Genomic DNA, 27,702 nt, shown 5'->3' with positions numbered 1-27,702 from the left:
CCGATCACAGCCGGCCGGGCGGCAGTGATCGGAACAACACATGACGTACCGGTACGTCATGTGTCCTTAAGGACTCGGGAAACATGCCGTACCCATACGTCATGTGTCCTTAAGGGGTTAAGGATAATTATTATTATTTTTTTATACACTTTTTACTAACGTGACTTTGCTGAGGATAAAGGATGTCCACACAGATCCTCCTAAGCATCAACCTCTCAGCAGATAGCGGTGGAGCCGCCCGCTCTTTGTATTTTCCTTTTTCTTTACCCCACAGGTGGAACTCTCCATATATAAGTGGAAACACTATATCGAATGTGGCTATATATGTGGACATATGTGTTTCTTACAGGTGGACTTAACCTATTCTCCCAATTTTAAAGGTGTATTCATGGTGTGTATGTAATTATATATATATATAGAGAGAGATATTTTAATTGTGAACACACTATATGGATTTCTCTTTTTTTGTATTCACTATATGAATTGATCACCTCTTTTTTTTATTTATATGGTCCCATTGCGGATATTCCTCAATAGACAGCTTTTATGTAATGGTTGCACTATCACACAGATGAATGGAATCGACCGACCTGTAGGTTGTAGTTCCCATATTGATCCACATGTTGATTGAATATAACAACATATCCTCTAGGTGACCAGAGAAGTTCAGCTATACGGGGACTATTTGAAGCACCCATTGGCTTACCCAGACCTGCCTCTGGGTGTTCCCTTTAATACCCCCTGTGTTGTTGTCGTCTCTGTACAGTTAGAGGTACATAACTATATGGGGGTCAATTGAGACATTTATTAACGTCGTTTTTTTTTTTGTTTACCCCTGAATGTTTTTAAGATTATATACAGAGTCATTACTCGATTAAATATTAATCAACATATCACATATGCGAAAGCTGTATTATTCCAGATGAGGTGTGCACAACTATATTCTATTCTACATTGACTCTTTATATAGACAGGGTGTGTGTATATCAGTTGTAGCACCCAATCCATTCACAACAGTGCGGTGAGCCACCACAAACCAACAATAACCCCTCTGTGTATGTGTTCTATCTGTCTGTGGGAAAGCTGGGTGACTGCTGCTGTGTGAGCCCCTGGTGTATGTGTTCTATCTGTCTGTGGGAAAGCTGGGTGACTGCTGCTGTGTGAGCCCTCTGTGTATGTGTTCTATCTGTCTGTGGGAAAGCTGGGTGACTGCTGCTGTGTGAGCCCTCTGTGTATGTGTTCTATCTGTCTGTGGGAAAGCTGGGTGACTGCTGCTGTGTGAGCCCCTAGTGTTTGTGTTCTATCTGTCTATGGGAAAGCTGGGTGACTGCTGCTGTGTGAGCCCCTGGTGTATGTGTTCTCTCTGTCTATGGGAAAGCTGGGTGACTGCTGCTGTGTGAGCCACTGGTGTATGTGTTCTATCTGTCTATGGGAAAGCTGGGTGACTGCTGCTGTGTGAGCCCCTGGTGTATGTGTTCTCTCTGTCTATGGGAAAGCTGGGTGACTGCTGCTGTGTGAGCCCTCTGTGTATGTGTTCTATCTGTCTGTGGGAAAGCTGGGTGACTGCTGCTGTGTGAGCCCTCTGTGTATGTGTTCTATCTGTCTGTGGGAAAGCTGGATGACTGCTGCTGTGTGAGCCCCTAGTGTATGTGTTCTATCTGTCTGTGGGAAAGCTGGGTGACTACTGCTGTGTGAGCCCCTGGTGTATGTGTTCTATCTGTCTGTGGGAAAGCTGGGTGACTACTGCTGTGTGAGCCATCTGTGTATGTGTTCTATCTGTCTGTGGGAAAGCTGGGTGACTACTGCTGTGTGAGCCACTGGTGTATGTGTTCTATCTGTCTGTGGGAAAGCTGGGTGACTACTGCTGTGTGAGCCCTCTGTGTATGTGTTCTATCTGTGGGAAAGCTGGGTGACTACTGCTGTGTGAGCCCTCTGTGTATGTGTTCTATCTGTGGGAAAGCTGGGTGACTACTGCTGTGTGAGCCCCTGGTGTATGTGTTCTATCTGTCTATGGGAAAGCTGGGTGACTACTGCTGTGTGAGACCCTAGTGTATGTGTTCTATCTGTCTGTGGGAAAGCTGGGTGACTGCTGCTGTGTGAGCCACTGGTGTATGTGTTCTATCTGTCTGTGGGAAAGCTGGGTGACTACTGCTGTGTGAGCCCTCTGTGTATGTGTTCTATCTGTCTGTGGGAAAGCCGGGTGACTGCTGCTGTGTGAGCCCTCTGTGTATGTGTTCTATCTGTCTATGGGAAAGCTGGGTGACTGCTGCTGTGTGAGCCCTCTGTGTATGTGTTCTATCTGTCTGTGGGAAAGCTGGGTGACTACTGCTGTGTGAGCCCCTGGTGTATGTGTTCTATCTGTCTGTGGGAAAGCTGGGTGACTGCTGCTGTGTGAGCACCTGGTGTATGTGTTCTATCAGTCTATGGGAAAGCTGGGTGACTACTGCTGTGTGAGCCCCTGGTGTATGTGTTCTATCTGTCTGTGGGAAAGCTGGGTGACTGCTGCTGTGTGAGCACCTGGTGTATGTGTTCTATCAGTCTATGGGAAAGCTGGGTGACTACTGCTGTGTGAGCCCCTAGTGTATGTGTTCTATCTGTCTGTGGGAAAGCTGGGTGACTGCTGCTGTGTGAGCCCTCTGTGTAAGTGTTCTATTGGTCTATGGGAAAGCTGGGTGGCAAGTAATGTGGTTGTCGCCTGTTTGGCTGTTGTGGAACTACAATCCCCAGCATGACCTGGGAGGGAAGGATCTTGAGACTTGTGGGTTATATTCTGCAACAGATGGATGAGCTGAGCATGGTGAGCTGCTCGGGAGACTGGGAAAGCTGGGTGCCGGCTCTGGGTCTGGCTGAACATTGGACAGCCTCTTCAAAACAGTGGGCGCTTGTTGCTTGAAGCATGCAGGTTTCGGGTAAAATTCATTCAGATTATGTGAAGCGGAGCCTGTGCCGATCCCTCCTCGTGGCCTTTTCATATAGAAGTATCAATATATCCACATAAACTTCTCACAAATAGGGATATTTGGCTTTCAGGTGAAATTTACATAAAACGTGCCGGCTCCAGTGATATCACATCATGAAAGTCGGGCACTAAGTAGAAGCAGCGATGGTGATTCTCTCGTCTCAGAAGCCGACCCCAGTGCTGGGTACACCGCCACAATAATGCCAGTGTCTCAGGAAACTTGGCCTGTGGCCTTGAGCATCAATTCCAGCCTGACAACGACGTCTCCTGCTGTTCACAAGGCGACTTATTGTCCGCTGAGACACGGCATCCCACTCTTCCTCCAGGGCGGCCCTCAGGTCATTGAGGTTCTGGGGTACAGAGTTACGTGCCTCTACTCAGCGACTCAGCTGATCCCATAGGTTGTCAATGGGATTCAGGTCTGGAGAAAGTGCAGACCGCTCCATCTGAGGTCCCCCAGTCTCCAGCAGCCGTTCCCTAATGATGGACCTCGATGAGCTGGAGCATTGTCCTCCATGAAGATGACATCAGGCCGGTGTTCCTGCAGAGACACAATGACTGGAGTAATGATGTTCTCCAGGTAGTCTGGGCTTGTCACTGGACCATTCACACAGTGTAGGGCAGTTCTGTATGGACTAGACACCTGTCCTCACTGGGACACCACCAAAGACTCGGCTGGTGACAGCAGTGGCTGATGCAGAGCGCTCTCCTTCATGTCTCCAACATCGTTGGTGGCCATCATTACTGCACCGAGGCCCACTGGTTCCCCTTTCAGCGTAGATGCTCCCTGGCTCATGCGAGATGATGACGCCTGTGTCTGGTGGTGCAGTCAGGTACCATGCAGGTCGTCCCGCACGCAGACCACACTGATGTAAAAGGACTTCCACTTCTCTGCCTTTCTGTGACTCTTCCAGTCTCTGTATCTCTGATACAACCTGCTGATGACTCTCTGTGACACTCCAAGCTCAAGGGTCACTTCCGTCTGAGAACATCCTGCCTGAAGCCTCGCAATGGCGAGGTACTGTTCATCAATTGTTAGGTGTCATCTTGGTCTCATGATGTCAAAATGTGAACAGCATGATGAGGAGGACTGTTTAAATACCAGTTCTAATTGAACCAGGAAATGGGCGATTTATGGATCAAACACCTGTTGTGGATTTTGCACAGTGACATCCATATGCCTCATCATGACCAATCCAAGGTGTGTTGATGTTTCTGACCCCTTCTCTTCCTCCTCTAGTGTCACATGGACGAGTGAAGCCGGCAATGAAGACCCAAAAGAATGTTCTTAAAGACAAACCCGCCATTGGCGTTTGACTCTCCCAGCCGAGAGCTACAGTCCGTTCCTCTGCACCTGCTTGCACCCAATAGACTGACTCCGCTAAAAGACTTAAAGAGACTGGCGCTGCGGCAGCGGGCCAAACCCAATGCCCTCACAAGAGCCCTGCAGTCCACCCTGATCCGAGAGGCCAGGCTGTCACCTGACTTTCCAAATCTTAGCGTCATTCATGAGCATCTTGGAGGAGGGTCCACGGAGGCCTCTAGGGCAGGGGTACCTCTAATGAATGGCTATGGACCCCTAAGCCCCAGGAGCAGTGCATCCAGCTTGACCAGTGAGGAATTCGGTGCCAGCAGAGGCCGGAAAAGCGTCCTGAAAGCCTTCAATCCAGTTTACTTTGATCGGCCGGTTGACAACGCCGTCCTCTTAAAGAGACTAGGACGTGGGGTCGATATCCTGAGGGCGAAGACTGGCAGCGCAGTCCAAGGTATTGTTCACATTGTACAGATTTTATCAAGAATGCTGGATAACATGATGGGCCCCAGCTCGGATCCATGTCTTTAAAGAGGTTTTCCATCTTTTTCACCCATTCAATAAGGCCCTGGAATGTGGTCCACATAAGATGCACTCTCCTGCTTCCCGCCGCTTAGTTCCTTCACGTTTCCCGCCGCTTAGTTCCTTCACGGAGGCTTAGGCTGGTTTCAGACTAGCACTTAACATCTCCGACAGGCTGTTACAGCAAAGAGCAGGCTGCCGGAGATGTCTGGATCCGGCTCTACCGGAAGCTGCCTAAAGGCCCGCCGGCCCCCTAACTTTAATGGGGACCACTGGAGATCCGGCTACAACCTGGCAAATATGCTGAGAATCGGCCCGACTAAAACATTTCTTGGCATATTTGCCGGGCTGCAGCCGGATCTCTGCCAGTCCCATTGTAGGTGAGGGGCCAGCGGGCAGCTTTTGGTATAGCTGGATCCAGTGTGAAACTAGCCTTAGTTCATGTGGTTATGTGTGCGACTGCAGCCATTCACTGGCCCGATGTGATCCAGAGGGGCCACACCAGGCCAATGAGTGGCTGCAGCAGCGCACGAGACCCTTGGGGATCAGAACTGAGGAGGTGAGTGCACATCCTGTCCTATGTAGACACTTTCCAGGCCCATATTAACACGGGGGTTAGAGATGGAAAACTCCTTTAAATCGAAAGCAGAAAGAGGCTGCAAAGTCTCTAGGTCTTGTCTCAGTCATCATTACCTGGATTCATTTCAACCAGGTCAAGACATTTACCCCTTCTGCTTTTTTTTTTTTTTTCCATTGGGTTTTTATGAGAAAAAAAAAGTGCTTCACATTTTTTCGTTATTTAATAGCAGAAAGTGCAAATGAAGGGGTAATTACTCGCATGGTAATTGGTTTTTCCAATAGCCTCCACCACAGCAGTGACAGGAGGGTGTCCCCATCTCCTAAGGACAGGAATCAACGTAGAGACTCAAGATTAAAGGGCCCCCTCACCTTTCCTTCTTCAGTTAACCGCTTCCTGCCATCTGCCATACATGTTCAGTGGATGTCGGGTCTTTAAAGATGGAGCCCGCTATAGGAACTGGGTGACTGCTTTTTCACACAGCAGACACCCGTGGCTAACGTCCGCGAAAGGCGGTAATTGTGGACATTTAACACCTGAGATGCTGTGGTCAAATGTGACCACGGCATCTGACAGGCCTAAAACCCGGAAGCGCGCGCTTCCCAAGCAGGAACTCCTCCCCTGGGCAGAGATCAGGGAAGGCGTTGCATGAAAGTAATGAGCCAGAGCCTGTACTAGGTTTCTAGGCTCTTCATTACAATTTAGGCCAGCAGAGGGCAGCACTGAATTGTAATATACCTATTTCTGTATAGGCTAATCTAGAAAATTCTCTCTGATTTGGGGACCTAAAAAAAAGTTAAATATTAAAATTCAAATCGCCTCCTTTCCCCAAAATAAAAATAAGTGAGCAATGAAAAAATTAACATCATGGACATCTGTGCTATTAAAGTATAGAAAAAAAAACACTTTTCCCCCTTTTTTTTTCTCCATGATGACACCTTTATTTTGAGATTATCCTTCTCTTCCTACCAGGCAGGGAATAGAAGCTTCAAAAAGGTCGTCCTCCGTGTAATCTACAGTGTCTTCCTGTCCCTACCAGGCGGAGGAGGAGCGACATCCCTGTACTGCGGTGTGGGGTTACTTGGAAGAAACATGCTTTTAAGGCCTCTTGCACACGACCGTATAGCTTTTTCACTATTTTGCGGTCCGCAAAACATACGGACGACAATCGTGTGCGTTCCGTTTTTTTACGGAACAGCTAGCCCCTGATAGAACAGTACTATCCCTGTCCGTTATGCAGACAATAATAGGACATGTTCTATCTTTGAACGGAACAGAAAAATGGAAATAGAAGGCATACAGAGTACCTTCCGTTTTTTTTTTCCTGCGGATTTATCGAAATAAATGGTTCCGTATACGGAACGCAAAAAACGGAACGTAAACGGGAAAAAAAAAGTTTGTGTGCAAGTGGCCTAATAGTTAAGAAGATTGGAGACATCTGGCATTAATGCGGCTTCATTGCGGCCGTCCGGAAATTACCTTAGGCAAGCAAGTTCCGTGCGTGGGCCGCGGCAGCCGAGCACTCAGAGGAGCTGGAGGAACTCCAATCGGCCACCCGCTGCCCGAGACTCTTTGCTCCAGCAGGTGACATCATTCAGGGTCTTGATGGGACCGTCCTGGGTGATGCTGGACGCATGACGTCGAACAGCTTCCTCTGGATTGGCCATAAAATTTGGCGCGTTGGTCAAGGTGGATGTCGCCCTCTGACCAGCGTTTTGTACCTCCCTGCAGTGCACCATCCTCATTCATCCCCTGATACGATGCTCGGGGGAGTGTGTGGAGCAGCCTGCCCGACTCTCTCTTCCCTTACTGTTGAACGCAGTAGACTTTTCATCGGGCGCCATAGCGGACTGTGTTAGGCTCAGCGCCAGGACCATGGCTTTGGCCAATAGCTCTAGGAGGGCACTGTGGCTAAACCGCTAAAGTCCTGGTCAGGGAATATTCGCTCACAGTCTAGACTTTGTAGCATTACCTTTTATGGGGAGTTGCTGTTTGGTGAAGATCTCGAAAAAATTCTTGAAACAGCTCCAGATATGAAGAAAATTTTTTAACTTTTCAGAAGATAAAAAGAAAACCCCCCCTTTTTTGTTTAAAATAAATAAAAATATATATAAAAAAAAAAACCTAAAGGGAAGGGGTTTTTGTTCGATCCCAGTTATACCAATCTTCCAAAAAGTGATGCCGGGGTCCAGTGGGGGAAGATGGGGACGGTTTGTGGAATCCTGGGGAAATATTTCTGCAAGTCCCTGGCTAATAAACATTATTTCGCAGGCTACAGGATTCCTTTTCTCAGTATCCCCCCCCCCCCCCCTCCCCCCCCACATGAATTTTGTGGTTACTCCAGTTTAGAGTTCCCAGGCTCTCAACATTGTCGGGAGCAGGGAATTCTGGATTTCATACAGATGGAAGTACTTTTGCCAGTACCAAAAGACCATTTGGGTCTTGGCTGTTACTCCACTGTATTCCTGGTAGCCAAACAAAACGGGAAAACACATCTGATTATAAATTTAAAGTCAATAAAATACAAAAAATTCATAAAGGAGTAAAGGAAGTCTACAGTAAACATTTTGCAGGGAGGGTTCTTCCTGGCATCTCTAGACCTAAAAGATGCTTACTTTCATATACCTTTACAACAAGATCACCAGAAATACTTGAGCGTAGCCATCTTTGTTCAGGGACAGATGAGGCATTTTTAATTTCAAGCAGGGCTGTGGAGTCGGAGTCGGGGGAGATTTTGGGTACCTGGAGTCTGAGTCGGCAAACAATGCACCGACTCCGACTCCTACTAAATTTAGATTGGAATAAAAAAAAAAAGCAAGTTTAAATGTCCCAATTTACAAAAAGTTATAATTAATGACTTCTCTACTGTAAGAATAAAGACCAATGCATGCAGTGCCTCACGTAACCGCAAAACGAACACGTTAAGTGACCATGAAGAAGCTTTTCATGTGCTTCACTATATGGCACGCAACGCACAATTAGGAGCTGCAATACTTCTACTTTCCATAGTGTTGTGTTCTGCTTTTACAGGGAACGCAGCGTCCATGTGTAACCTCGCCTCTCACTGATAAGGGATTAAATAAATATGTTTTTTGCAGGACTAGAGAGTGAGACACTTGTATAAGTGAAGGGAATGGAGGGCCAATAATTCAAGACTGAAGCTGTAAACCATTGGAAAAACTGCTGTCATTTAGCTAAGGCTATAAAAACTTGTAAACTCCGATTGTTAGCTTAAACTTTAAACATGACTATGGGATTCTCCTAGGAAAATCATGTTTTAGAATAAATGCCCCTTCCTGGATCCTCCTTTGTTTTCATTGTGTTTGTCTTTTGCTTAAACTGTGCAATACAGTAGACTGTTGGCTTCCCAGCCAGTAGTCCTGTGGTAGGTTGCGTTTCTTTCCCTCAAGGAATGTATAAAATACATTCGCATATTAATACAGAGGAGTCGGAGTCGGAAGTACATAAAACTGAGGAGTCGGAGTCGGAACATTTATCTACCGACTCCACAGCCCTGATTTCAAGCCCAACCATTTTGGAAATGATCGCATCTCTATGAAAGGAAAATGTCTGGATGATCACAGGCGACTCAAGGAGAGATCTTGAAAAAAATCCTCATAGATTCAATCCGTCAAATGTGTTTCCTACCGGAAGAGAAGATTCTAAAAATTCAATCTCGGATAAAGAATTTCAAAAGGAAAAAGTTCTTCACCATTTGGCAGCCTATGGCCCTCATTGGGTCTTTGACGGCTTGCATTCCAGCTGTAAGATGGGCTCAGTTCCATTCCCGCCTCCTTCACAGACCTATGCTGCAGCATTGGGATCGAAAACAAGAATCCCTGGACATCATGATAACAATTCCAGGAGATATAACATCGCTGGAATGGTGGGAAGTAAGACAGGACGGAGTCCTGTGGGTTGTGAGAAATCCTTTAATTCTCATTACAGATGCTAGCCTCTGGGGATGCGGAGCTCATCTGCAGAACCTGTCATCTTGGTGGAATGGTCACAGACGCCAAAAAAAAAAGTCAGCCAATTATCAAGAATTGAGAGCAGTCTGGGAAGACGTGATTCATTTCACGAAGGCGATGAAGAATTCCAATCTTCAAATCAGATCGGACAACAAACTGGTAGTAAATTATCAAGGTGGTACAAGAAGCAAAATCCAAATGCTTCTAAAGCAACCATTGCGTGTTGGCTGCAGTCTTTGTGAAGCCTACGGTGTAACGGGGGAAGAACCTCCTTGTAACCTTAAGGCTCCTTCAACTAGGGCAGTGTCAACTTCCTGGGAGGAGAAGGCATCTGCTTCTCTCGAACAAATACATAAAGCGGCGACCTGGTCCAACCCTCACACATTTGTCATGCGCTATAGAGTGGAGATTGATGCCAAGAAAGATCTTGCGTATGGAAAGTTCTTCACGCAAATGAAAGGATGGAAAATGCCTTATTGCTCCTTTTAATGAAGCACTTGACCAAAGGTTCTGCTGGCTAGGAATTGTTGGACTTCTTGTTTACGAGCCAACCTAGGTATGTGAGGTTTTTGCACCTGGTTCAGATGGACAAAAAGAAGGTCTTTTGAGGGAGTTGGAACTAGAAAGTCATCTAAGTATGGGATAATAAGGATACCTTCCATCTGGAGACTGCTTGTCACTTCTGCCATGATTTTTGAGAATATCCTTGGAGCTAATGACGGCCTGAAATTGGAAATGACATGTAGGACCTTTCTGAGGTATTTCTGATGTTCTTTGTAGATGGGAACGTGGTAGTATGCTTCCAAAAGATCCATGGTGACCATATAGCAGTCTTGAGATTGGAGATTTTATAGTAGATTTCATGGTCTCAGTTTTTTTGCCTTTTTGTTCGGATGAACCTGTTTGAGTTTGATTTATTGTTGACCTGTTACCTGTACGATCTGTTTGGTTTTTGAACTAGAACAATTGGATAGAATCCTTGTCTGCACTGGTCTTCTGGAAGCAATACCCGCTTCTGGAGTAAGGTGTGTTTCTCTGATTCTGACGCCATCTGCTTTTTGAGGAAGTAGTTTGTTTAGCATGAAGTGTTCTGGAGGTGTAGAAACTAATTCTAGCCTGTAGCCCCTTGGATGGTACATCGAACCCAAGGGGAAGCTGTGTTGTTTTCCCAAGCTTAAGAACATTCTTTGAGTTTGCCCCCCACTTAAAGCCTGGCGTCTTGTGTGGATCAGGAGGAATTGTTTTTTAGGATTGAAAAGAAATCCTTAGCCTTCAGCTTTAGATGTCTGCCATCTCCTTGTAACCTTTCTTCCTTTGCTCTGGCCTTCCTTGTTAGGAGCACCTCTGGAGAAAGTACATTGTTTCTGAGGGGAACCCCTTTTTCTTATCTAATGCCATCAAGGACAGACCCAAAAAGTCTGTCCCCCTCACAAAGGATGGAGCATAAAGGATCTTTAGAGCTTGCATCTCCTGACCATGACCCTAAGCTCCACTTCCCTCCGAGTGGTGCTTGAAAGAGCAGACGATCTGGATGAGAGGTTCACTAAATCTGCCAAGGAATCGGCTATTTGAGGCTTGCTTTAAGCACAGGCATGGAGGGAAGGATTTCTTCTCTGCTGCTAGATGTTCTTCTAACTGGGTTTACCATACTGATGGGGATCTGACGGGGCAGGTGGCCGCTATACTCGGCCTCAACATAGCCGCATTTGTCACCCATGTGCGCTTAAGCAGCCCTTCACATTTCTTGTCCATTGGGTCCCACGAAAGGCCCATATGCAGACTATTAGGGTGTCTATATATTTTTGGAGTTTTGTCCCATAGATTAGAGTCTGAATCCAGATTTTTTCAACTGATGACCTATGCTCTGTATAGGTCATCAGTATCTGATTGGTGAGGGTCCATCCCAGGACTCCGCTGTTAGATAATCACAGTGCAGTACATTGTATAGTGGCCGTGCTCAGGGCTAAGCTGCTCCTAGGCCACGTGACTGATGAACCTGTCTTCTGGACCCCTACCGATCAGATACTGATGACCCATCCTGAGCATAGGTCATCAGTATTAAAGGGTTCACCACATGTGCCGGGCCCTTCACCGGTAATATCCTTAGCCCGTTCCTGGCGCCCGCACCGCTGCTGCTGCTTTTCCCTGCACACTGAATTTAAATCTTGAGCTTCTACATTGTTTCCTGTCCTTAGGAGTTGGGGACACCCTTCTGTCAGTGCCAGTGTGGAGGCACCAGGGCCAATACTTGTGTTCAGTCCTCTTTCCAGCATGGTCGATATCTAGATGATGTACAGCTAGAAGCTACCGTGTGGGCTACTTCTTTTTTTTTTTTTTTTTTTGTATATAAGTATTGTATATTTATTTTTAGGTCCCTATTTTTCACGTGGATGTCAGAGTTCCTCCAGAGTGCAGTTATACACAAGGGTGTTAAAAGGGGACCCCACTGTTACCTCACAATAATGGGGTATGCGAACAGGGTTCTTCATGGGCAGAGGGTCCAGTGATGACGTGGGAAGACGCCCCCCAAAAAAAGGAAAAAAATGCATATACGTTTTATATTATACATTCTCCAAGATGGTACCATTGAACAGTACAAGTCCTCCGGCAAAAATAATAATTGTACAATGAAGTCGAAGGAAAAATGAAAAAGTATTTTCTCTGGGAATATAATCATGAAAAAAGTCATCCCTAGGAGCCAAAATATCTGCGTCTATAAGGGATCAGGCTCTGGTAAATGTTGGGCTCTTCTCTGAACCACATTTTCTGAGATGAGGAGACGACTGACATTGGTGTTTGTTGCCCGCAGGTAGTCTGAGGTCACGAGAGAAGATGAATGGTAATGATGGAGATTCCTGTTCGGTGACGCCGGACTCCGGTGAGCTTACTCCCCTTTCTGCTGTGGTTTATGGTAAAACTTGTCTACATGTCATTGATGCTGCCCATGCACCACAGGTCAGCAACCTCCGGCACTCCATCTGTTGTAAAACTACAACTCCCAACATGCGCACTTTCTCTGAACTTCTATAGAAATGAAGCATGCAGGGATTTGTAGTCTCCCAACATCTTCTGTGGCGAAGGTTGCTGACCCTCTTCAGACACTGTGCTGTGACCAGGACAGGAGGGGGCAACACATGGACTCACACATTCTCTGTGATCAGCGGGGGTTTGACCTGTGAGACCCCCGCCAATCCAGGGAATACAGGCATTTAAAGCAGTCAAGTTAAAAAAAAAAAAAGGGAATCAGACAGGGAAGGTCATAAAACAATTAAAGAATGCATACTGACCAGTTCGTGGCTCCTGCTCCACTGCTGTGTTTACAGGACTGCAGCAGCGACATGCCCGTAGAGCGATGCAGCCAATCGCTGACTTCGGCTGTGGTGCGTTCTCATACAGAATATGGGCGTGTCACTGCTACAACCTAGAAAATGCAAACGATGCAGCCCCTTGGGATTGTTGGATGTCCCAGAGGTTGGACCCCCACCGGTCATAAGGGGGTGGCTTGTCGTAGCTGTATGCTACCACTACACAAGTTGGGGAAACCCTTTTAAGGGTTCTAGGAACCATATTGGGTTAGAAGTGGCCCCACATGCTCGTTGATGGCCAGGTTGTATGCATCTTAGACCTTTTAGTCCTGGAGCTCATTTTGCCTGGGGTAACCTTGTCTGGACCACTGCAGGGAAATGGGTAAAATAGCATTGGGGCCATTGGTGGCCGGCTGCAGTCCGGCACATCTGGGAGAGCAGCTCTCCGTTCTGTACTTAGCAGGGACCCCTCTCTGATGTCTTGATTTGTTCTTGATGAGTAATTTTAACTGAAAATGGGGTTGGATTGGGGTAAAATAACGATCTGTACTCCTCTTACCAACCCGCGCCACTGCTCTTTGACCTCTGCTGCAGTCCCCTGCTCCTGTTTCCCCGGAATACCCTTTTAATGTTTGCATTTGTGGCCAAGTTTTTAATTTTCCGCTGCATCTAAAATCAAGTCCCTTCGCAAACAGTCTAAATGATAAATGTGATACTCAGCCCCTATGCGGACCTGTGTTCCTCCATGGTTACAGACTACAAACAGGCCCTGTGTAGTCTGACGTCAGTCACACGCACGCATCTGTCTCCTGCTTTTTGCCTTCGTACATTCCGTAGTGGGGTCTGTGCCTCGTATAACCGGTTACTATACTTCTTCTCAGAGCCACCTGACGAGCACCTACCTGCCACATTTCCTGAAGAGCCTTTAGTTAACGGCTCCTCGCCAAACACACATAACGTCAACCGGGATCTGGGGAACAAAGGAGACGATGAAATGTCTCAAGGAAACCGTAACGGAGGCGTCAGACCCACAGCTCCAAAGAGAACTCCTGAGAACGCCTCAAAGCCGCCCGACACGGAGGAAGAGTTTGTGGATCACTTTAAAGAACTGTGTGAACTGATAAGTCGCTCCCAGCTGGTGCAGATTCCCTGTAAGAAGGTGCCACGTGTCCCAGCTGCCAGCAGACCCATGGAGGACCATCCGAAAGAGGAGGTATGATGTGATGTACGATAATATCCCTTGAATCGCTATGCCCTCACTATCTGGGAGTCCATTGATCTCAGTGAGAACTGTGCAATGCTGTATTCTGCCAGGCTTCTGATCGCGGCGGTCACGGCAGCGGGCACGATCAGATCAGGCCTGTCAGGGACCCGCTAACTGAAATGCATGGGCATCTGCCTTCACAACCAGTTCTCTTGTATGGTTCGTGCCTTCTTTACAACTTTCCTATACTTTGTGTCCACAGCTCCTATGTAAGCCTGTCTCCATGGTAACAGACTACAGACAGACGCTGTGTAGTCTGGTCCTGCAGTATATTACTGTCTGAATGTTGCATTGCTAACCTCGCTGTATGTTTAGTGCATGTGTTTGACCCTAGGAGAAGATCTCGCTAACAGAGTGGATTGTGAAAAGTCTGGAGACCAATGTAATATGCGTGGAGGGAAAGCGTTTGTAAGTATATCATTTATGCAGCGTTGCTCCACGCTACGTTCCTGGCCTTGTTTTTCTGGGGCATTTTAGGCTGCACCTCCAGACTTCACATGGCTGCTGTGACCCTACATAATGATGAGGTGTGAGTCTGCCCTCTAAGACCCCCACTGCTCGTGACTGCAGTGGGGGCCCGTCTCCTCCATTTGAATGCACTTGGATGTCTCAGAGCTGGATTTGCTGGACCCCCTCTGTATTCACGCTGGGGACACATAAGCCTCACTCGGCTTCATTGACAGAGAAACCAAAGCGTTCTGCATGCGACGACCCAAAAGCAATAGTATTTGTGGCCTTAACTCTAGTACAGGCTCTTTGCTTAAAGGGGTTGTCCAGCTTTATAACGCCTTTTATATCTGGCTGGTATGTACTCACCTGCTCCCCTCTGCTCCGTTCCAGCACCAAGGGCCCGCTCAGCCTGTAAACTTCCGGACAGGGTCACATGTGACGCTGCAGCCTATCCCCAAGCAGCACATCCCTGCTGGATCACGTGCCACTTGTGGACACGTCACTGTGAAGCCAAAAATTGGCTGCAGCGACACGTTACCCCAACCTGAAGTTTACAGGCCGGGCCCTCAGTGTGGCAGGCAGGTGAGCTTATGTTTTGTTTCTTTTCTTTCTATTTAGAGCACGGCATTGGCCAAATTTTATATGGGTTTTAAAAAGCTGGACAACCCCTTTAAGGGATTGAAGAACCTCCCACTAGCCCCTCCCCCTTTCATGCATCCTGTGATCGTCGCTGCTTCCTTTTGTCTTGCAGGGACATGACCGGCGTCTACTGGCACAGTAATAGCATTGCACACCGAATCCAGCGCAACAAAGTGAGGACCGTCACGGGGCGAGTATACGAACTAAGTGGGCGAGCGGACACCCTCACCATGCGTGAAGCGGGTATGTGTATGGGCAGCAAGTGACAGAGGAGTGTGCCCAGAGGAAGCGCGGCTTCTTACAACTTGTGTCTTCTCAGGGTATCCGCCATGGCTGATACAGAAGTTTTCAAGGGGATTTCCGGAGAATTGGGAGAGTTACGTCAGCTATTTCTCCAAGCCGTCGGTCAGGTTAGTGACTGGGTGGTCTTCTGGGTGGTGATCGCCCTGATGCCGGGGCTCCCATTACATTGTGTGCGTGTCGTCTACCTTACTTCTGTCTGCTACATTGCTTTAGCATAAGCACGTGAAAGTTCAGTAGGGGGAAATGCGAGTTGGTCTTGTCGTGAAGCACTGCAGCCGTTAAAGGGGTTCCCCGGAAATATCATTTATTTTCTGTCCAAAGGACAGAGGAAAAGTGCCTGATGACCGGGGCTTCGACCACTGGAACTCCCAGGACCACAAGAACGGGGGTCCCTGAGCTCCCATCCAAATAGAGTGGTGGTGCGGATGTGTGACCTCCGCTCCATTCACTTCTATGGGTCTGGTGAGTACGGCACTGGAATGTCTCTGTCCTACCCATAGAAGTGAACGGATCGGTGGGCACACATGGGCACCTCTGCTCCCTCCACACAGGGGACCCCTCTTCTCATGATTATGGGGGAGTGGGGTCCCAGTGGTCGTACCCCCAGTAATTATGCAGTTGTCACCTGTCCTGATAAATTAATGTATTCCATACGGTATCGGGGTAGTGTGCATACGTATTGTGGAAGAATCAGAATTTAGGTGTAATATGCGCCAAAACCTGCCGCACGCGCTTTACACTGCATTTATTGATTTTAATTAGTTTAGGGAGTTTCCGGGACTTCAGTACCGATGGCCTGTCGTCAGGATAGTCGTCAGGATAGTCCTCTCCTGGTCCTCTCCTGCATAATGGAACCCGGAGAGATCGGTTATCCTAGCCATAGACTTTCTATTATGACGGAATGCATCTAAAGGCATTCCCTTATGGTTCGTGGTAACGGAATCCATAACGCAATTCGCCATATACCCAAACCTGAAGCTCGCTCATCCCTAGATGCCGGGGCCTCTTAATAATTTGCGTTTTACTATAACAAACTTTTCTCTAAGACTAAAGTAAGAAATGTCCTTTATCCTGCCCCATCTTGTTGTGCAGCTCCATCGCACTCCCTGGTCCAACTCCTCTTGGTTCTAGATCATTCCCGGAACCTGATCCCTTCACTTCAGTATTCCTACCGCGGCCGTATGAATAACAGCACCATTACAAAAACCGCTTTCCCCTCTTGCGCCCCCTGTTTCTTTCATAGATTGTAAGCTCTTGTGATCGGGGCCCTCACTTCTGTGTCTGACTTTGTCTGTACATGTTCCCCATGATTTATAAAGCGCGGCGGATTACTTTGCCGATAAGTAAAGATTAGGATTAGATGCTGCAGCCCTCGGAATATTGTGAATGTCACATATTAACGTGTAATAATCTTCTCTAACTTTAACACATCGACGTAGGAAGCGAGCGACGAAATCCAAGCCGCCTGCTGAACCGCAGAAAACCAGCGATGACGCAAACCATCAAAGAGAAAGCAGAAACCTCGTGGCCACAAGCTCTGATACGGACCACGAGCGAGGACCTCTGAAGAGGAAGGTGGCCAGCAGGAAGACGGAACGTGCGTTAGTCAGGGATGTGAACGCTCAACTCTCCAGAGTCAGCAGGCGAAGCACCCCCGCAGACAGAGTGCAGCTGAGCAGTACGTACTGGTCCCCACCCGCCCCTGAACAGTACGTACTGATTACCCCCCCCCCCGCCCCTGAACAGTACGTACTGATCCCCACCTCCGCAGGCAGAGTGCAGCTAAGCAGTACGTACTGATCCCCCCCCCCCCCCCCGCCCCTGAACAGTATGTACTGATTACCCCTCCCAAGACAGAGTGCGGCTGAGCAGTATGTACTGATTCCCCCGCCCCTGAACAGTACGTACTGACCCCCCCCCCCGCCCCTGAACAGTACGTACTGATCCCCCACCCCTGCAGGCGCAGCTGAACAGTATGTACTGATTACCCCTCCCCAAGACAGAGTGCGGCTGGGCAGTACGTACTGATCCCCCCCCCCCCCCCCCCCCCTTGCAGGCAGAATGCGGCTGAACTGTATGTACTGTATACCCCTCCCCAAGACAGAATGAGGCTGAGCAGTATGTACTGATCGCCCGCTCCCTTCCCCCGCAGACAGAATGCGGCTGAGCGGTATGTACTGATCACCCACGAGCCCCATTTGCCAGATGTTTCCTTAAAGGGGTTTTACAATCTAAGACAATGGGGGCATATCGCTAGAATATGCCCCCATTGTCTGATAGGTGCAGGTCCCACCTCTGGGATCCGCACCTACAATGAGCACTGGCTCGGCTATTTCCGTCTGCCCCATAGAAATGAATAGGAGCAGGGGTTGGACCCTGGGAAATCCCGGGTCCTTCAGCCACAGCTTCTCCCCTCTACGTCCTCGTTGCAGGGTCGGGTCCCAGAGATGGGACCCGACCCTATCAGACAATGGAGGCATATCCTAGCGATATGCCCCCATTGTCTGAAATCGTAAAAGCCCTTCAAAGACAGTCAGTGGACTCCAAATGTCAATTAATAAAAAGTAATATCTTTTCATTCTGCAAAGGTCCTGATGACTTCGGACCCCCTCACGCGATCAGCTCAGAAGCCCCCTTATTCATTCACACTTATGTCACCGGCCAACCCCTAAGAGGCTGTGGAGAAAGTTTTGCCTGCCAAGTTTCCTTTGAGGTTTATCTAGTTTATTATGTGGTCTCTTATATACATGTTTTGTTTCAGACACTTCTTGTGTGTCTACAACGAGCCGCAGCGGCCGTCAGATAAGACCTGTCCTCAAGTATTGGTGCGGGGAGCGGCTGTCCGTCGACTGTCTGATGAGAACGTACGTTGTCAGAGAGGGAACAGACCATTTGACCTCTCCATTGGTGAGTACTGCGTACAGCTAATAGGCCGGGTTTATCGTGTTTTTGTGCCGATAAAGCGATGTTCACGCCTCTGTAGTATTACGTACCAGCCCTTCCTATGAATAGCCACCCAGGTTTGTCAGAGCAGTCACTCGGATAAACTGCCCGTCACCTGCGCTGATCGCCACTTGTGTCTGTGCAGTTACGCCGTACATCAGTCGTGAGTTTTGCAGATTCGGTCTCCCATGTGACCATTCGCTGCCCCATACGGTTTCCATTACAAGCGACAGATGCTGCCAACTTGGCTGTTCTACCACTGGGCAATCATCGTTCTGGCAATTAAGGCCCCTTGTGCAAGTTGCCGACCTCACCCCCATGAAGGAGATCGGCACAGTTAGCAGGCGCACTTTGGCGTAAGGCTACTTTCACACCTGCGTTTAGGTGCTGATCCGTCTGGTATCTGCACAGACGGATCCGCACCTATAATGCAAACGCTTGTATCCGTTCTGAACGGATCAGTTTGCATTACCATGAACAAAAAATTTATTTATTTTGCTTGTTCATGATAATGCAAACGGATCCGTTTTGACTTACATTGAAAGCCAATGGGAGGCGGATCCGTTTTCAATTGCACCATATTGTGTCAGTAAAAACGGATCCGTCCCCATTGACTTACATTGTAAGTCAGGACGGATCCGTTTGGCTCAGTTTCGTCAGACGGACATCAAAACACTGCAGGCAGCCTCCAGAGCGGAATGGAGGCTGAACGGAGGCAAACTGATGCATTCTGAGCTGATCCTTATCCATTCAGAATGCATTGGGGCTAAACTGATCAGTTTTGGGCCGCTGAGCCCTGAACGGATCTCACAGGCGGACCCAGAAACGGCAGTGTGAAAGTAGCCTTAGGGTGACAGAGTTAGGGACTTCATTATGATAATACACAGTAAATATACCGCCATCCATAGCATCATCACCGCGCCACCTGGACCCCATTACCATAACACGCCGCCATCTCACTTGGGAGTCTTTAGTAACTTTGACTTAATCTTCTTTTTAAACAAGGAGAGAGTTTTTCGGGGATCGTCCATTAAAAAAAGGAAAACTTCCCGCAAGAGAAATCTGCAAAAGGAGTCTCCTGAGATTAAGAGGACATCAGAGCCGGAAGGTGAGGGGCGATTATCACGACGTGCCGGCCCCCCCCCCCCATGTGCCCCTCTGTGTTAAATCTGCACTGGTGATCGGGGAGGATCGGCTGCACATAAAACATGGAGGGAAAGACTCCTGACAACTCCATAAAGCTACCAGAAATACTTGGTTTCCATACCTCTCCTGACATGTCTGAACTGACAATGCAGGAGCATCTCTCCTTAGAGCTCTTCATTGTGCTGTTGCTCTGTTATCCCTCCTGGAAATGCAGGACGTGATTGAACTTGAACATATCATTAGCAGTCCCCATAAACTCTCACACCCTATTTACAAGGGCAGTGGTAACACTTGGTTGTCAATGTATACATTTTCAGGAGGAATTTAATGGTGCAGAGTACTACCGACAGTTTCTTCATCCACAGAGAAGTTTTGTTACCGGACATCCCATTGACTATTGTTTTACTTTTTGTTTCCTCTCTTCCTCAGCCGAACAAAACCAGTTAAATGTGACGCCTCCGTCTACCCGTCGGAAAGGAAATGAGAGGGACTGTAAAGTTCTTCTGAAGTCCCCTCGAGTGAAGCTCACCCCCATGCATAACAAACGAGACCTACAGCTGAAGTGTTTCCAGAATAACCTTCTTTATAGTAGTCAGACAGAGACGTCTACAGAGAGCTCCAACAGTGGACCGGATGAGGAGGAAAGCGAGCGCCGGGTCACTACAAGAAAAGGCTCATCGGCTGCGAGAACCGCGTCAGACAAGCGCGACAATGGCGACGGCCACGGCGAAGCAGAAAAGTTCTCCTCTTTATCTATTAAACGGAAGCAGAGAGCAATCCCTGAAGAGAAAGCTTTACTGACGGAGACATGTAGCCTCACTAGATCTGCGAGCTCCAGTGATGGTCTGCAGAGCGCTGAAGAAAACGGTAGGGGGCATCTTTCTCATCCTGCACAATGTCAGAAAGCTCCTACAGCCTTATCGGAGGCAGGAGAAGACGATTATTCTGGAAAAAGCTCTGAAGAAAGGAGAAGAAATCAGAAGATATCAAATCGGTCGTCTCGTCCTTCTCGACTGTCTAGTGATTTGGAAGGATCCTGTGGTTCAAAGGAAGAACGCGTTTTGAGGAAAGACACTAAGAAACCGAGCAGCAACGACAGAAAACCTCTGTCTAGTAACCCTGCAGTATTGCACAGAAAACCTTCCTCTTCTGATTTTGCAGAATCTCAGGACTCTGAGCAGGAAAATATTTTGGACAAGAAATCTAGAAAGACGCGGGCGGCCATGAAGAAGAAAGCATCTCGATCTAAACAACCGCTAGCAGAAGATGAACACTCCGAGAAGGAAACCTTTCCTGGAAAGGAATCTAAGACCCATGTCCAGAAAAAAACCCTGCAAATTCAGCCTAGTCAGAGTAAGACAAATCCAAGTAATTTAGAGGACTCTGAAGACTCACAAGATGAGGCAGTTTCAAAAACATTAACGAGTGTAAAAGTGGTAAAACCAACTTCTGAACTTTCTCCAGAAAATAGAAATCGGTCTTCCCGTTTGGCAAAGCATGTCGTTTATTCCATGGCCTCTGCGGACTCTGATGCTGCTGAAAAGAACACAGCTTTGCGAAGGCGCCTTAAGGCACCGGATGACTTGTGGAAGACACAGGCAATCTCTGTACCTAGGAGAAAACAGCCTCCTCGTTCCAAAAAAACACAAAAACCTTTAGTGGATCCTCTAGATTCGGAATCTGAGACTATCCCAAGAAAGGATCCTAGGCAGTCAAATAATTCCCAGGAGAAACAAAGTCTCAAGAAATCTCAAGATTCAGAAGAGGAACCAGAATCGAGAAAAGACTCCAGGGTGGGAGCTGATACTCAAAAGAAACAAAAACAGACTGGATTCGTTGAATCTCAAGATTCAGAAGAGAAGTCTAGATCAAGAAAGAACATGAAGCAAGCAGATAGTACTCAAAAGAGACAAAAGCCACCATCTCATCTGGAGCAAAAACAGGTCGGTTCTGGGGAATCTGAAGATTCAGAAGAGGAACCAGTATCCAGAAAGGACTCCAGGATGGCAGCTAATACTCAAAAGAAACAAATACAGGCTGGCGCCATGGAATCTCAAGATCCAGAAGAGAAGTCAAGATCCAGAAAGAACATGAAGCAAGCAGATAGTACTCAAAAGAGACGAAAGCCACCATCTAGACTGGCACAAAAAAGGATTGCTTCAGTAGAATCTGACTGTTCAGAAGAGCCGACCATATCAAGGAAGGTTTCTAGTCGAAGGATCGGTGCACAAAAGAGACAAGCCCTTAGTGAACCTGCTCCAGAAAGACGACCACCTGCCAGTTCTGCAAAACAGAAGACTGATTTAGCGGAATCTCAAGATTCAGAGAGGGAAGCCTCTTCAGGAAAAGGCTCCAGGCAAACTAGTGATGTGAAAAAGCAACCACCTTCTGATCTGGCCTCATCTAGAAGAAAGGAGACATCACCCCCCCATCAAGAACCGCAGAGCGTTACTGAAGAGGAAGGAAAGCTGGGAAGTCCTCAGAAGAAGCCAACAGAAACCAGTCTGCCAAATACAGGAAAGCAGACACTCGGTTTTGTGGAGTCTAAGGATGATACATCTTCTGATGAGGACAGTAGTTCATGGAAGGAACTAAGTTTGCATAGGTTTCCTAAAAGAGCTATAGTTCACACTCCTGCCCCAACTAGAAGGAAGACTCCTTCAGCAATCTACCAGGAGAGCAACTCTGAGAGAGCGCAAGGAAAAGCTCTTGGTTCTCAGAAGAAGCCGAAAGAGCTTAAACCAAATGCAGTCAGAGGCTCGGGCGGAGGATCCAAGGTCAGCGACGATGAAGACTACAAACCACATGCAGGCCAAAAGAAACCGAAGAAGGCAAGCAAAAGCGGCAAAAATGCAGAGTTTAGAGACGATGAACAAAAGCACCCACAGAGAAACGGCTCTGCTGTAAAATCATTGGGGAGTCGGACGCCCCTTGATCCGTTCTCCGCAATAATTCATGAAGAAGAGTGGACAGAGAAGGAGGTGAAGAAACTGTACAAGTACGTGTTAAAGGGGAAGGAACCTTGCTGTGTATTTTCCTTACAAATCTTCTCTTCTTGGCCTGAAAATTGAGGAAAACCCCATAGGAGTACGGCTAAGATGTATGCGCGGTCTCTTGAGGAGTCCTTACCACCCTAGCGACCGCGACGGGGATGCTGCTAGTTTGTCTTGAGCCTGCCATGGCAGTCTACTTCGTAGAAAGGCAAGGAGAAGACATGAGTCGGTTACAGGGACATTACAGGAAATTCTGCGGCTGTTACGCCTAATGCACGACTTGAGGGGGCGGTGCAGGATTTAGTTTTTTTTTAATTCTCTGTCATGTACCGCCACAGTGCCTGCACTAAATGTAGCTCAGTGCATCAGTTTTCCTGGAGTGTCCCTTTAATGCCTCACCCCTCCGATGACGCTCTGCAGCAGAGCTCTCCTGGTAAAGTTACTCCTCTATCACTGCTGACATCCCAGAGTTTCCCTATGAGGAGAAAACCCTTGAGACAACCGCAGAGATCAGAGATTTCAACGTGGCAGCAGCTAATTTACTGCTCCCCTCATAAGGAGACTTTGAGGTCGCTGGCAGCCGTTCTGCCGTTTTACTGCAACCCCGTGCAGCTGCGGTCTAGAGCGGTCCCTGGGGGACATGTTTTCCAGAGGTCGCCTGGTTTGATCTGCGTAATATTAGTGAGGGTAGCACCTCTTGTCCTGATGTTTTTCAGCAAATAATCCCTTTAAGGGTCCATTCACACGTCCGCAATTTCGTTCCGCATTCATTTCTATGGGGCAGCACGATGTGCTGCCCGGACACGGAATTGCGGACCCGCACTTACGGGTCCGCAATTCTGTTCCCGAAAAAAAAAAAATAGAACATGTCCTATTCTTGTCCGCAATTGCGGACAAGAATAGGCATATTCTATTAGTGCCGGCAATGTGTGGTCCGCAAAATGCCGCTGTCTGTGTTTTGCGGATCCGTGGACGCGTGAATGGACTCTAAAAGTGAAAGTTACACAATGGACACAACAGCCAATTCTGTGAGCTGCACATTCCAGATCCTGTTTTGTCGTCACCTTCGGGGCCCGTTAGTGAATGAGCCATTATTATAGGGGCCCTGGTTGAAGTGTTATGGATTGAGGGGCAGGTACTGGGGGGCTGGATTCCTAATTGTGTGTCTCCTGCAGAGCTATGTCCTCGCTGCCAAAGCACAAGAAAGGGTTCTGGCTGGATGTCGCCATGGCCGTGGGAAGCCGCTCCGCAGAACAGTGTCAGGAGAAGTACCTGGAGAATCAGCAGACCAAGGCTACTAAGGCGCCCCCCAAGAAGAAAGTCATTTCTAGCAAGAAAAAGAAGCAAACAAGTAATGACTGATCCCTAAGAGTAGTCGTTAGAAATGCTAAGAGTGTGTACAAGGGGCTTCTATAAGAAACTGCCAGGCGGTATTACAGGGCAGTGACCACAGGGTGGCAGTATTGTGCACTTTACTATTCACCATCATCATGTATACAAGTGTATGTTTAGTCAGATTGTAGTACGGGGCAGTGGCCACGGGGTGGCGGTATTGTGCACTCCAGTCTCATGTACACACGTGTTTGTCATGTCCTGTACTCATGTATGTGTGTCAGTTCCTGTCAGGCTGTGTTACAGGGTGGTGTCCACAGGGTGGCAGTATTGTGCACTTGGGGCCACTTTACTATTCACCATCATCATGGGATATGAAGGTAATGTATACAAGTGTACGTTTAGTCAGATTGTAGTACGGGGCAGTGCCCACAGGGTGGCAGTGTTGTACACACGGTGGCTTTATACATTGTGCTTCCCCAACTTCTGTGGCTGCAGGATTAAAGAGGATTTTGGTTTTTGTGCACAGATTATAATATGTAAAACTGTTGACTGCCCCTTTCACTTGCTGTGGTGCTAGGGGGTTGCTTCACGCCTTGTTTTTTGCATCCTATTAAATGTGCTGTTTTTGTTGTGTTTTTTGGAGGCAAATTTACTACTAAATCATGTTGGAGCAGGGCACGAAATTAAAGTGGGCTCCCGACGGACACTGTTTTGTCAGGGTAGGCAGCCTGATACAAAGGAACCTCCTCTGATCCTGGATTTAAAAAACTCCCTTATAACAGACTGCAGAAACATAGTGTGAAAGGGACCTGGATTAAAGGGGTTCTCTGACTTCAGCATTTCTCTTGTAGAGAAAGTTAATACAAGGCACTTATTAATGTATTGTGATTCTCCATATTGCCTCCTTTGCTGGTTTGATTCATTTTTCCATCTCCTTATACACCCAGGGGTTAGGACCATCCTTTAAATCCAGCAGCGGTGCTCGTGCTTGAACACTATAGGAACAAACGCAGGTCTACGCACACTCCTGCAATCCCGGACGACGCTTTTTCCTATAGTGTTAATGCACGTCCACCGCTGCTGGATTTAAGGATGGTCGTAACCCCCCTGGGTGTATAATGCAAAATGAAGCGATACGGACAATCCCAATACATTAGTAAGAGCCTTATATTAACTGCCACTTGCTGAAGGCAGAGGACCTCTTTAATGAGTGTGATACCTGCACATTGTGGTAATCTTAGCGTGATACTAGTATGAAGTCACCATGTTAGGGCTCATGCACGCGACCGTTGTTGTTTTGCGGTCCGTTTTTCACGGCTCCGTTGTTCCGTATCTGAGTTTTTTCCCCTCTGATTTAAGTCCTCTCCATTCTATTATTGCACGAAACATATCCGTATGGTTTTCGTATTTGATTAGTTTTTTTTGGGGGCGGATCGGGAACAGTAACTTATTAATCACCAAACACATGAGCAATATGGGCTGGGCATAGCATTGCTACAGTATGGATCCGTGAAATACGGATGTGTTCCGTGTGCGTTCCGTATTTTTTGTGGACCCATTGACTTGAATGGGGCCTCGGACTGTGATTTGCAGACAATAATAGGACATGCACTACTTTTTTGCGGAACGGAATGCACACAGACCCATTGAAGTGAATGGTTCCGTGTACGGTTCACCAAAAAAAAAAAAGGGAACGGAAGCGGAAAGAAAGTAGTTGTGTGCATGAGCCCTTAATGTGTGCACCCAGATGACGGTTTACCACATTGAGGAGTAGAGGAGGAGTGGACTTTGTCACCAAGTAGGAGTTCAGGCGGCTGCAGCCACCACACCGGACCTCCCGGGATACCGCTGCAGAGCCCTATGGTCAGCTCTTGCCCTTCCCCCTCCATGCTGCATACAGGGCAGGTTTGTGGGCTGCCAGTAACATCTATAGGTTTATTCAACCCGAGGGAAAAAATGTGACGTCTAAAAGACATTATTACTCCAAACCATTGCTGTCTGTCTGTGGCGGAGGCCGGAGTCGCCCAGACGGTGAGAAGAACCTGTAGGTTCTGTAGTAGTAAAGAAAGCGGCCTATTTATAATTTCCTCATCTACCTTCTATATCCATTCCTCCCAGGTTTCAATACCTCTGCTTGCTGCCATTCAGCAGGACCCTTCATAGTTGACATCCCACGGCTGGACACGGAGGCGCTGAGCTCGTTATAGGACAGATCTAATGAGCCCGGCGTCCATCACATGATCTGGATTTAGCTATGAAGGGCCCTACGGAATGAAAGCAAGCAGAGGTATTGAAAGCTGAGCATTGCCTCTAGGGAAGAATACCTCCATATTGCTGCCATACAAACTGCTTGAGGCGTTGAATGGATTCCTATGACAATGGAGATGACGCTAATTCACTGTATTCTCTCTGATCAGGTAACGGTAAGGAAAAGGAGGCCGTAAAAATCACCGCCAAAGTGGGGACGCTAAAGCGGAAGCAGCAGATGCGGGAATTCCTGGATCAGATGCAGAAAGACGATCACGACGACGTGTTCAGCGCTACCCCCTTCCAGAGCAAGAGAGTGAAGGTAACGGCGGCCCCGGACCGGACCCCACTTCTGTGCAGCAGCAGGAGACGGTCGAATTAAGTAACTTACCATCTGATCTCAGCCATTAAAGGGTTATTAACTTAGATCGTGGGGGGTCCGACTGCTGGGATACCCCCAGCCACGAGAACGGGGTACCCTGAAAAGAACAAAGCGGCAGGTCAAGCATGGGCACTGCCTCTCCATTTCAGAGATGGCGGAGTCCAGCTCTATGTGTATCCCGTAGAGAAGGAATGGAGCAGCAGTGCTCGACCCGACGCTCCAGTCATTTCATGGTATGGGGGCCCCCCGTCTTGTGAGCAGTAGGGGGGGGTTCAAAGCAGTCACACCCCCACCGATCTAATGGTTACCCCCTGTCCTGGGATAACTTGATGTAACCAGAAAACCTCTTATGTTTTGTCCCGGTGAGCAATGAAGTCCTGATTGCTGCAGGGGGTCTCAGTCCCGAGGAGCCGCCCCAGTCACTGGGACATATGGAAAAACGGGAATACTCTCCTTCTGTATCTCCCATTCACGATGTCTGAGGATGAACAGATTTGCAGACTAGGGACCCAGGCACCCCGTTCTCAGGATTGGGGGAAGGGGGGTCCTGACCAGACCAGACATTTGTGGCATATCCAGTTGATAAGTTCTACATCTGCTATGGGAGACCCCCTTCAGTCGATGAATCTACAGGCAGATCCCCTCTGACTACCAGCGGCATTGTATGATCAGTGCTGTGTTTTGTTTTCTTATATCCCTAGCTTCCATCATTCAGAGCAAATCACGAGGACGATGTCTTCCAGATGGAGCACATTGACCCCACCACACCTTCATCTTCCATTTTCCCGCTGGCCAACACCCCCCAGTGTGAACATATCACTCCAGGGATGATGGGTTCTATCAACAGGTGAGAAGGGGCTCAGGTTCGTCCTGGTCCCACAATGGACGGAGCTGTAGATCCGGTGCTGGAGCTCCTGCAGACCAACTGATTTGTGTGTGGCGCCCGTCCTTAGGATAAGGCCTCTTTCACACGGCGGTAGCGCTCCCGTGGCAGTATTGCAGCCCACATACGGCGGTACCGCAATACACGGGGCACTGGCCGTGTGCATTGCACACCACGGATGCGGAATGGGTCCGCAAATCCAGAGGTGCAGCACGGAAGCACTATGGAGTGCTACGCGGGGTTTCCGATCCATGCTTCTGTTCCGCAAAAAAATAGAACTTGTTCTATCTTTTTTCAGAACGGACGGATCACTAATGGGTCTGGACCCATCCCGGCCGCCTCAAATTGCGGTCACCAATACGTTTGTGTGAAAGAGGCCAAAGACTGCATTATAAAAGGACCAGAAAACCCTTTTAAAGGGGCAGTGTGGTGTTACAGAAACATGGGCCGTGTACGGTATTTCATCAAGTG

General features: G+C 48.0%; 1 protein-coding gene across 6 annotated transcripts in view; it reads left to right on the top strand.

Moving 5' to 3' along the window:
• MIS18BP1 (MIS18 binding protein 1) overlaps window positions 1–27,702 on the top strand; it is a 37,907-nt gene that overhangs the window by 8,331 nt on the left and 1,874 nt on the right. Inside the window, exons 1-14 of one of the 6 annotated variants that reach the window (XM_040411366.1) lie at window positions 4,594–4,725; window positions 11,713–11,808; window positions 12,151–12,219; window positions 13,528–13,859; window positions 14,245–14,318; window positions 15,112–15,242; window positions 15,319–15,409; window positions 16,742–16,980; window positions 18,064–18,209; window positions 19,251–19,353; window positions 19,821–22,389; window positions 23,560–23,735; window positions 26,137–26,288; window positions 27,050–27,195. In XM_040411366.1, the coding sequence (XP_040267300.1) occupies window positions 12,174–12,219; window positions 13,528–13,859; window positions 14,245–14,318; window positions 15,112–15,242; window positions 15,319–15,409; window positions 16,742–16,980; window positions 18,064–18,209; window positions 19,251–19,353; window positions 19,821–22,389; window positions 23,560–23,735; window positions 26,137–26,288; window positions 27,050–27,195 (4,205 nt within the window). In that variant the 5' untranslated portion in view covers window positions 4,594–4,725; window positions 11,713–11,808; window positions 12,151–12,173. Of the gene's footprint in view, window positions 1–4,199; window positions 4,726–11,712; window positions 11,809–12,150; window positions 12,220–13,527; window positions 13,860–14,244; window positions 14,319–15,111; window positions 15,243–15,318; window positions 15,410–16,741; window positions 16,981–18,063; window positions 18,210–19,250; window positions 19,354–19,820; window positions 22,390–23,559; window positions 23,736–26,136; window positions 26,289–27,049; window positions 27,196–27,702 lie in introns of those variants that run through there. The other 5 variants (XM_040411363.1, XM_040411364.1, XM_040411362.1 and 2 more) reach the window with 5 other exon arrangements.

Source organism: Bufo bufo, chromosome 11 (assembly GCF_905171765.1).
Source record: "Bufo bufo chromosome 11, aBufBuf1.1, whole genome shotgun sequence".
NCBI classification, from domain to species: domain Eukaryota; kingdom Metazoa; phylum Chordata; class Amphibia; order Anura; family Bufonidae; genus Bufo; species Bufo bufo.
The sequence above is the reverse complement of the archived record's forward strand: the minus strand, read 5'-3'. Positions and strand labels throughout refer to the sequence as shown.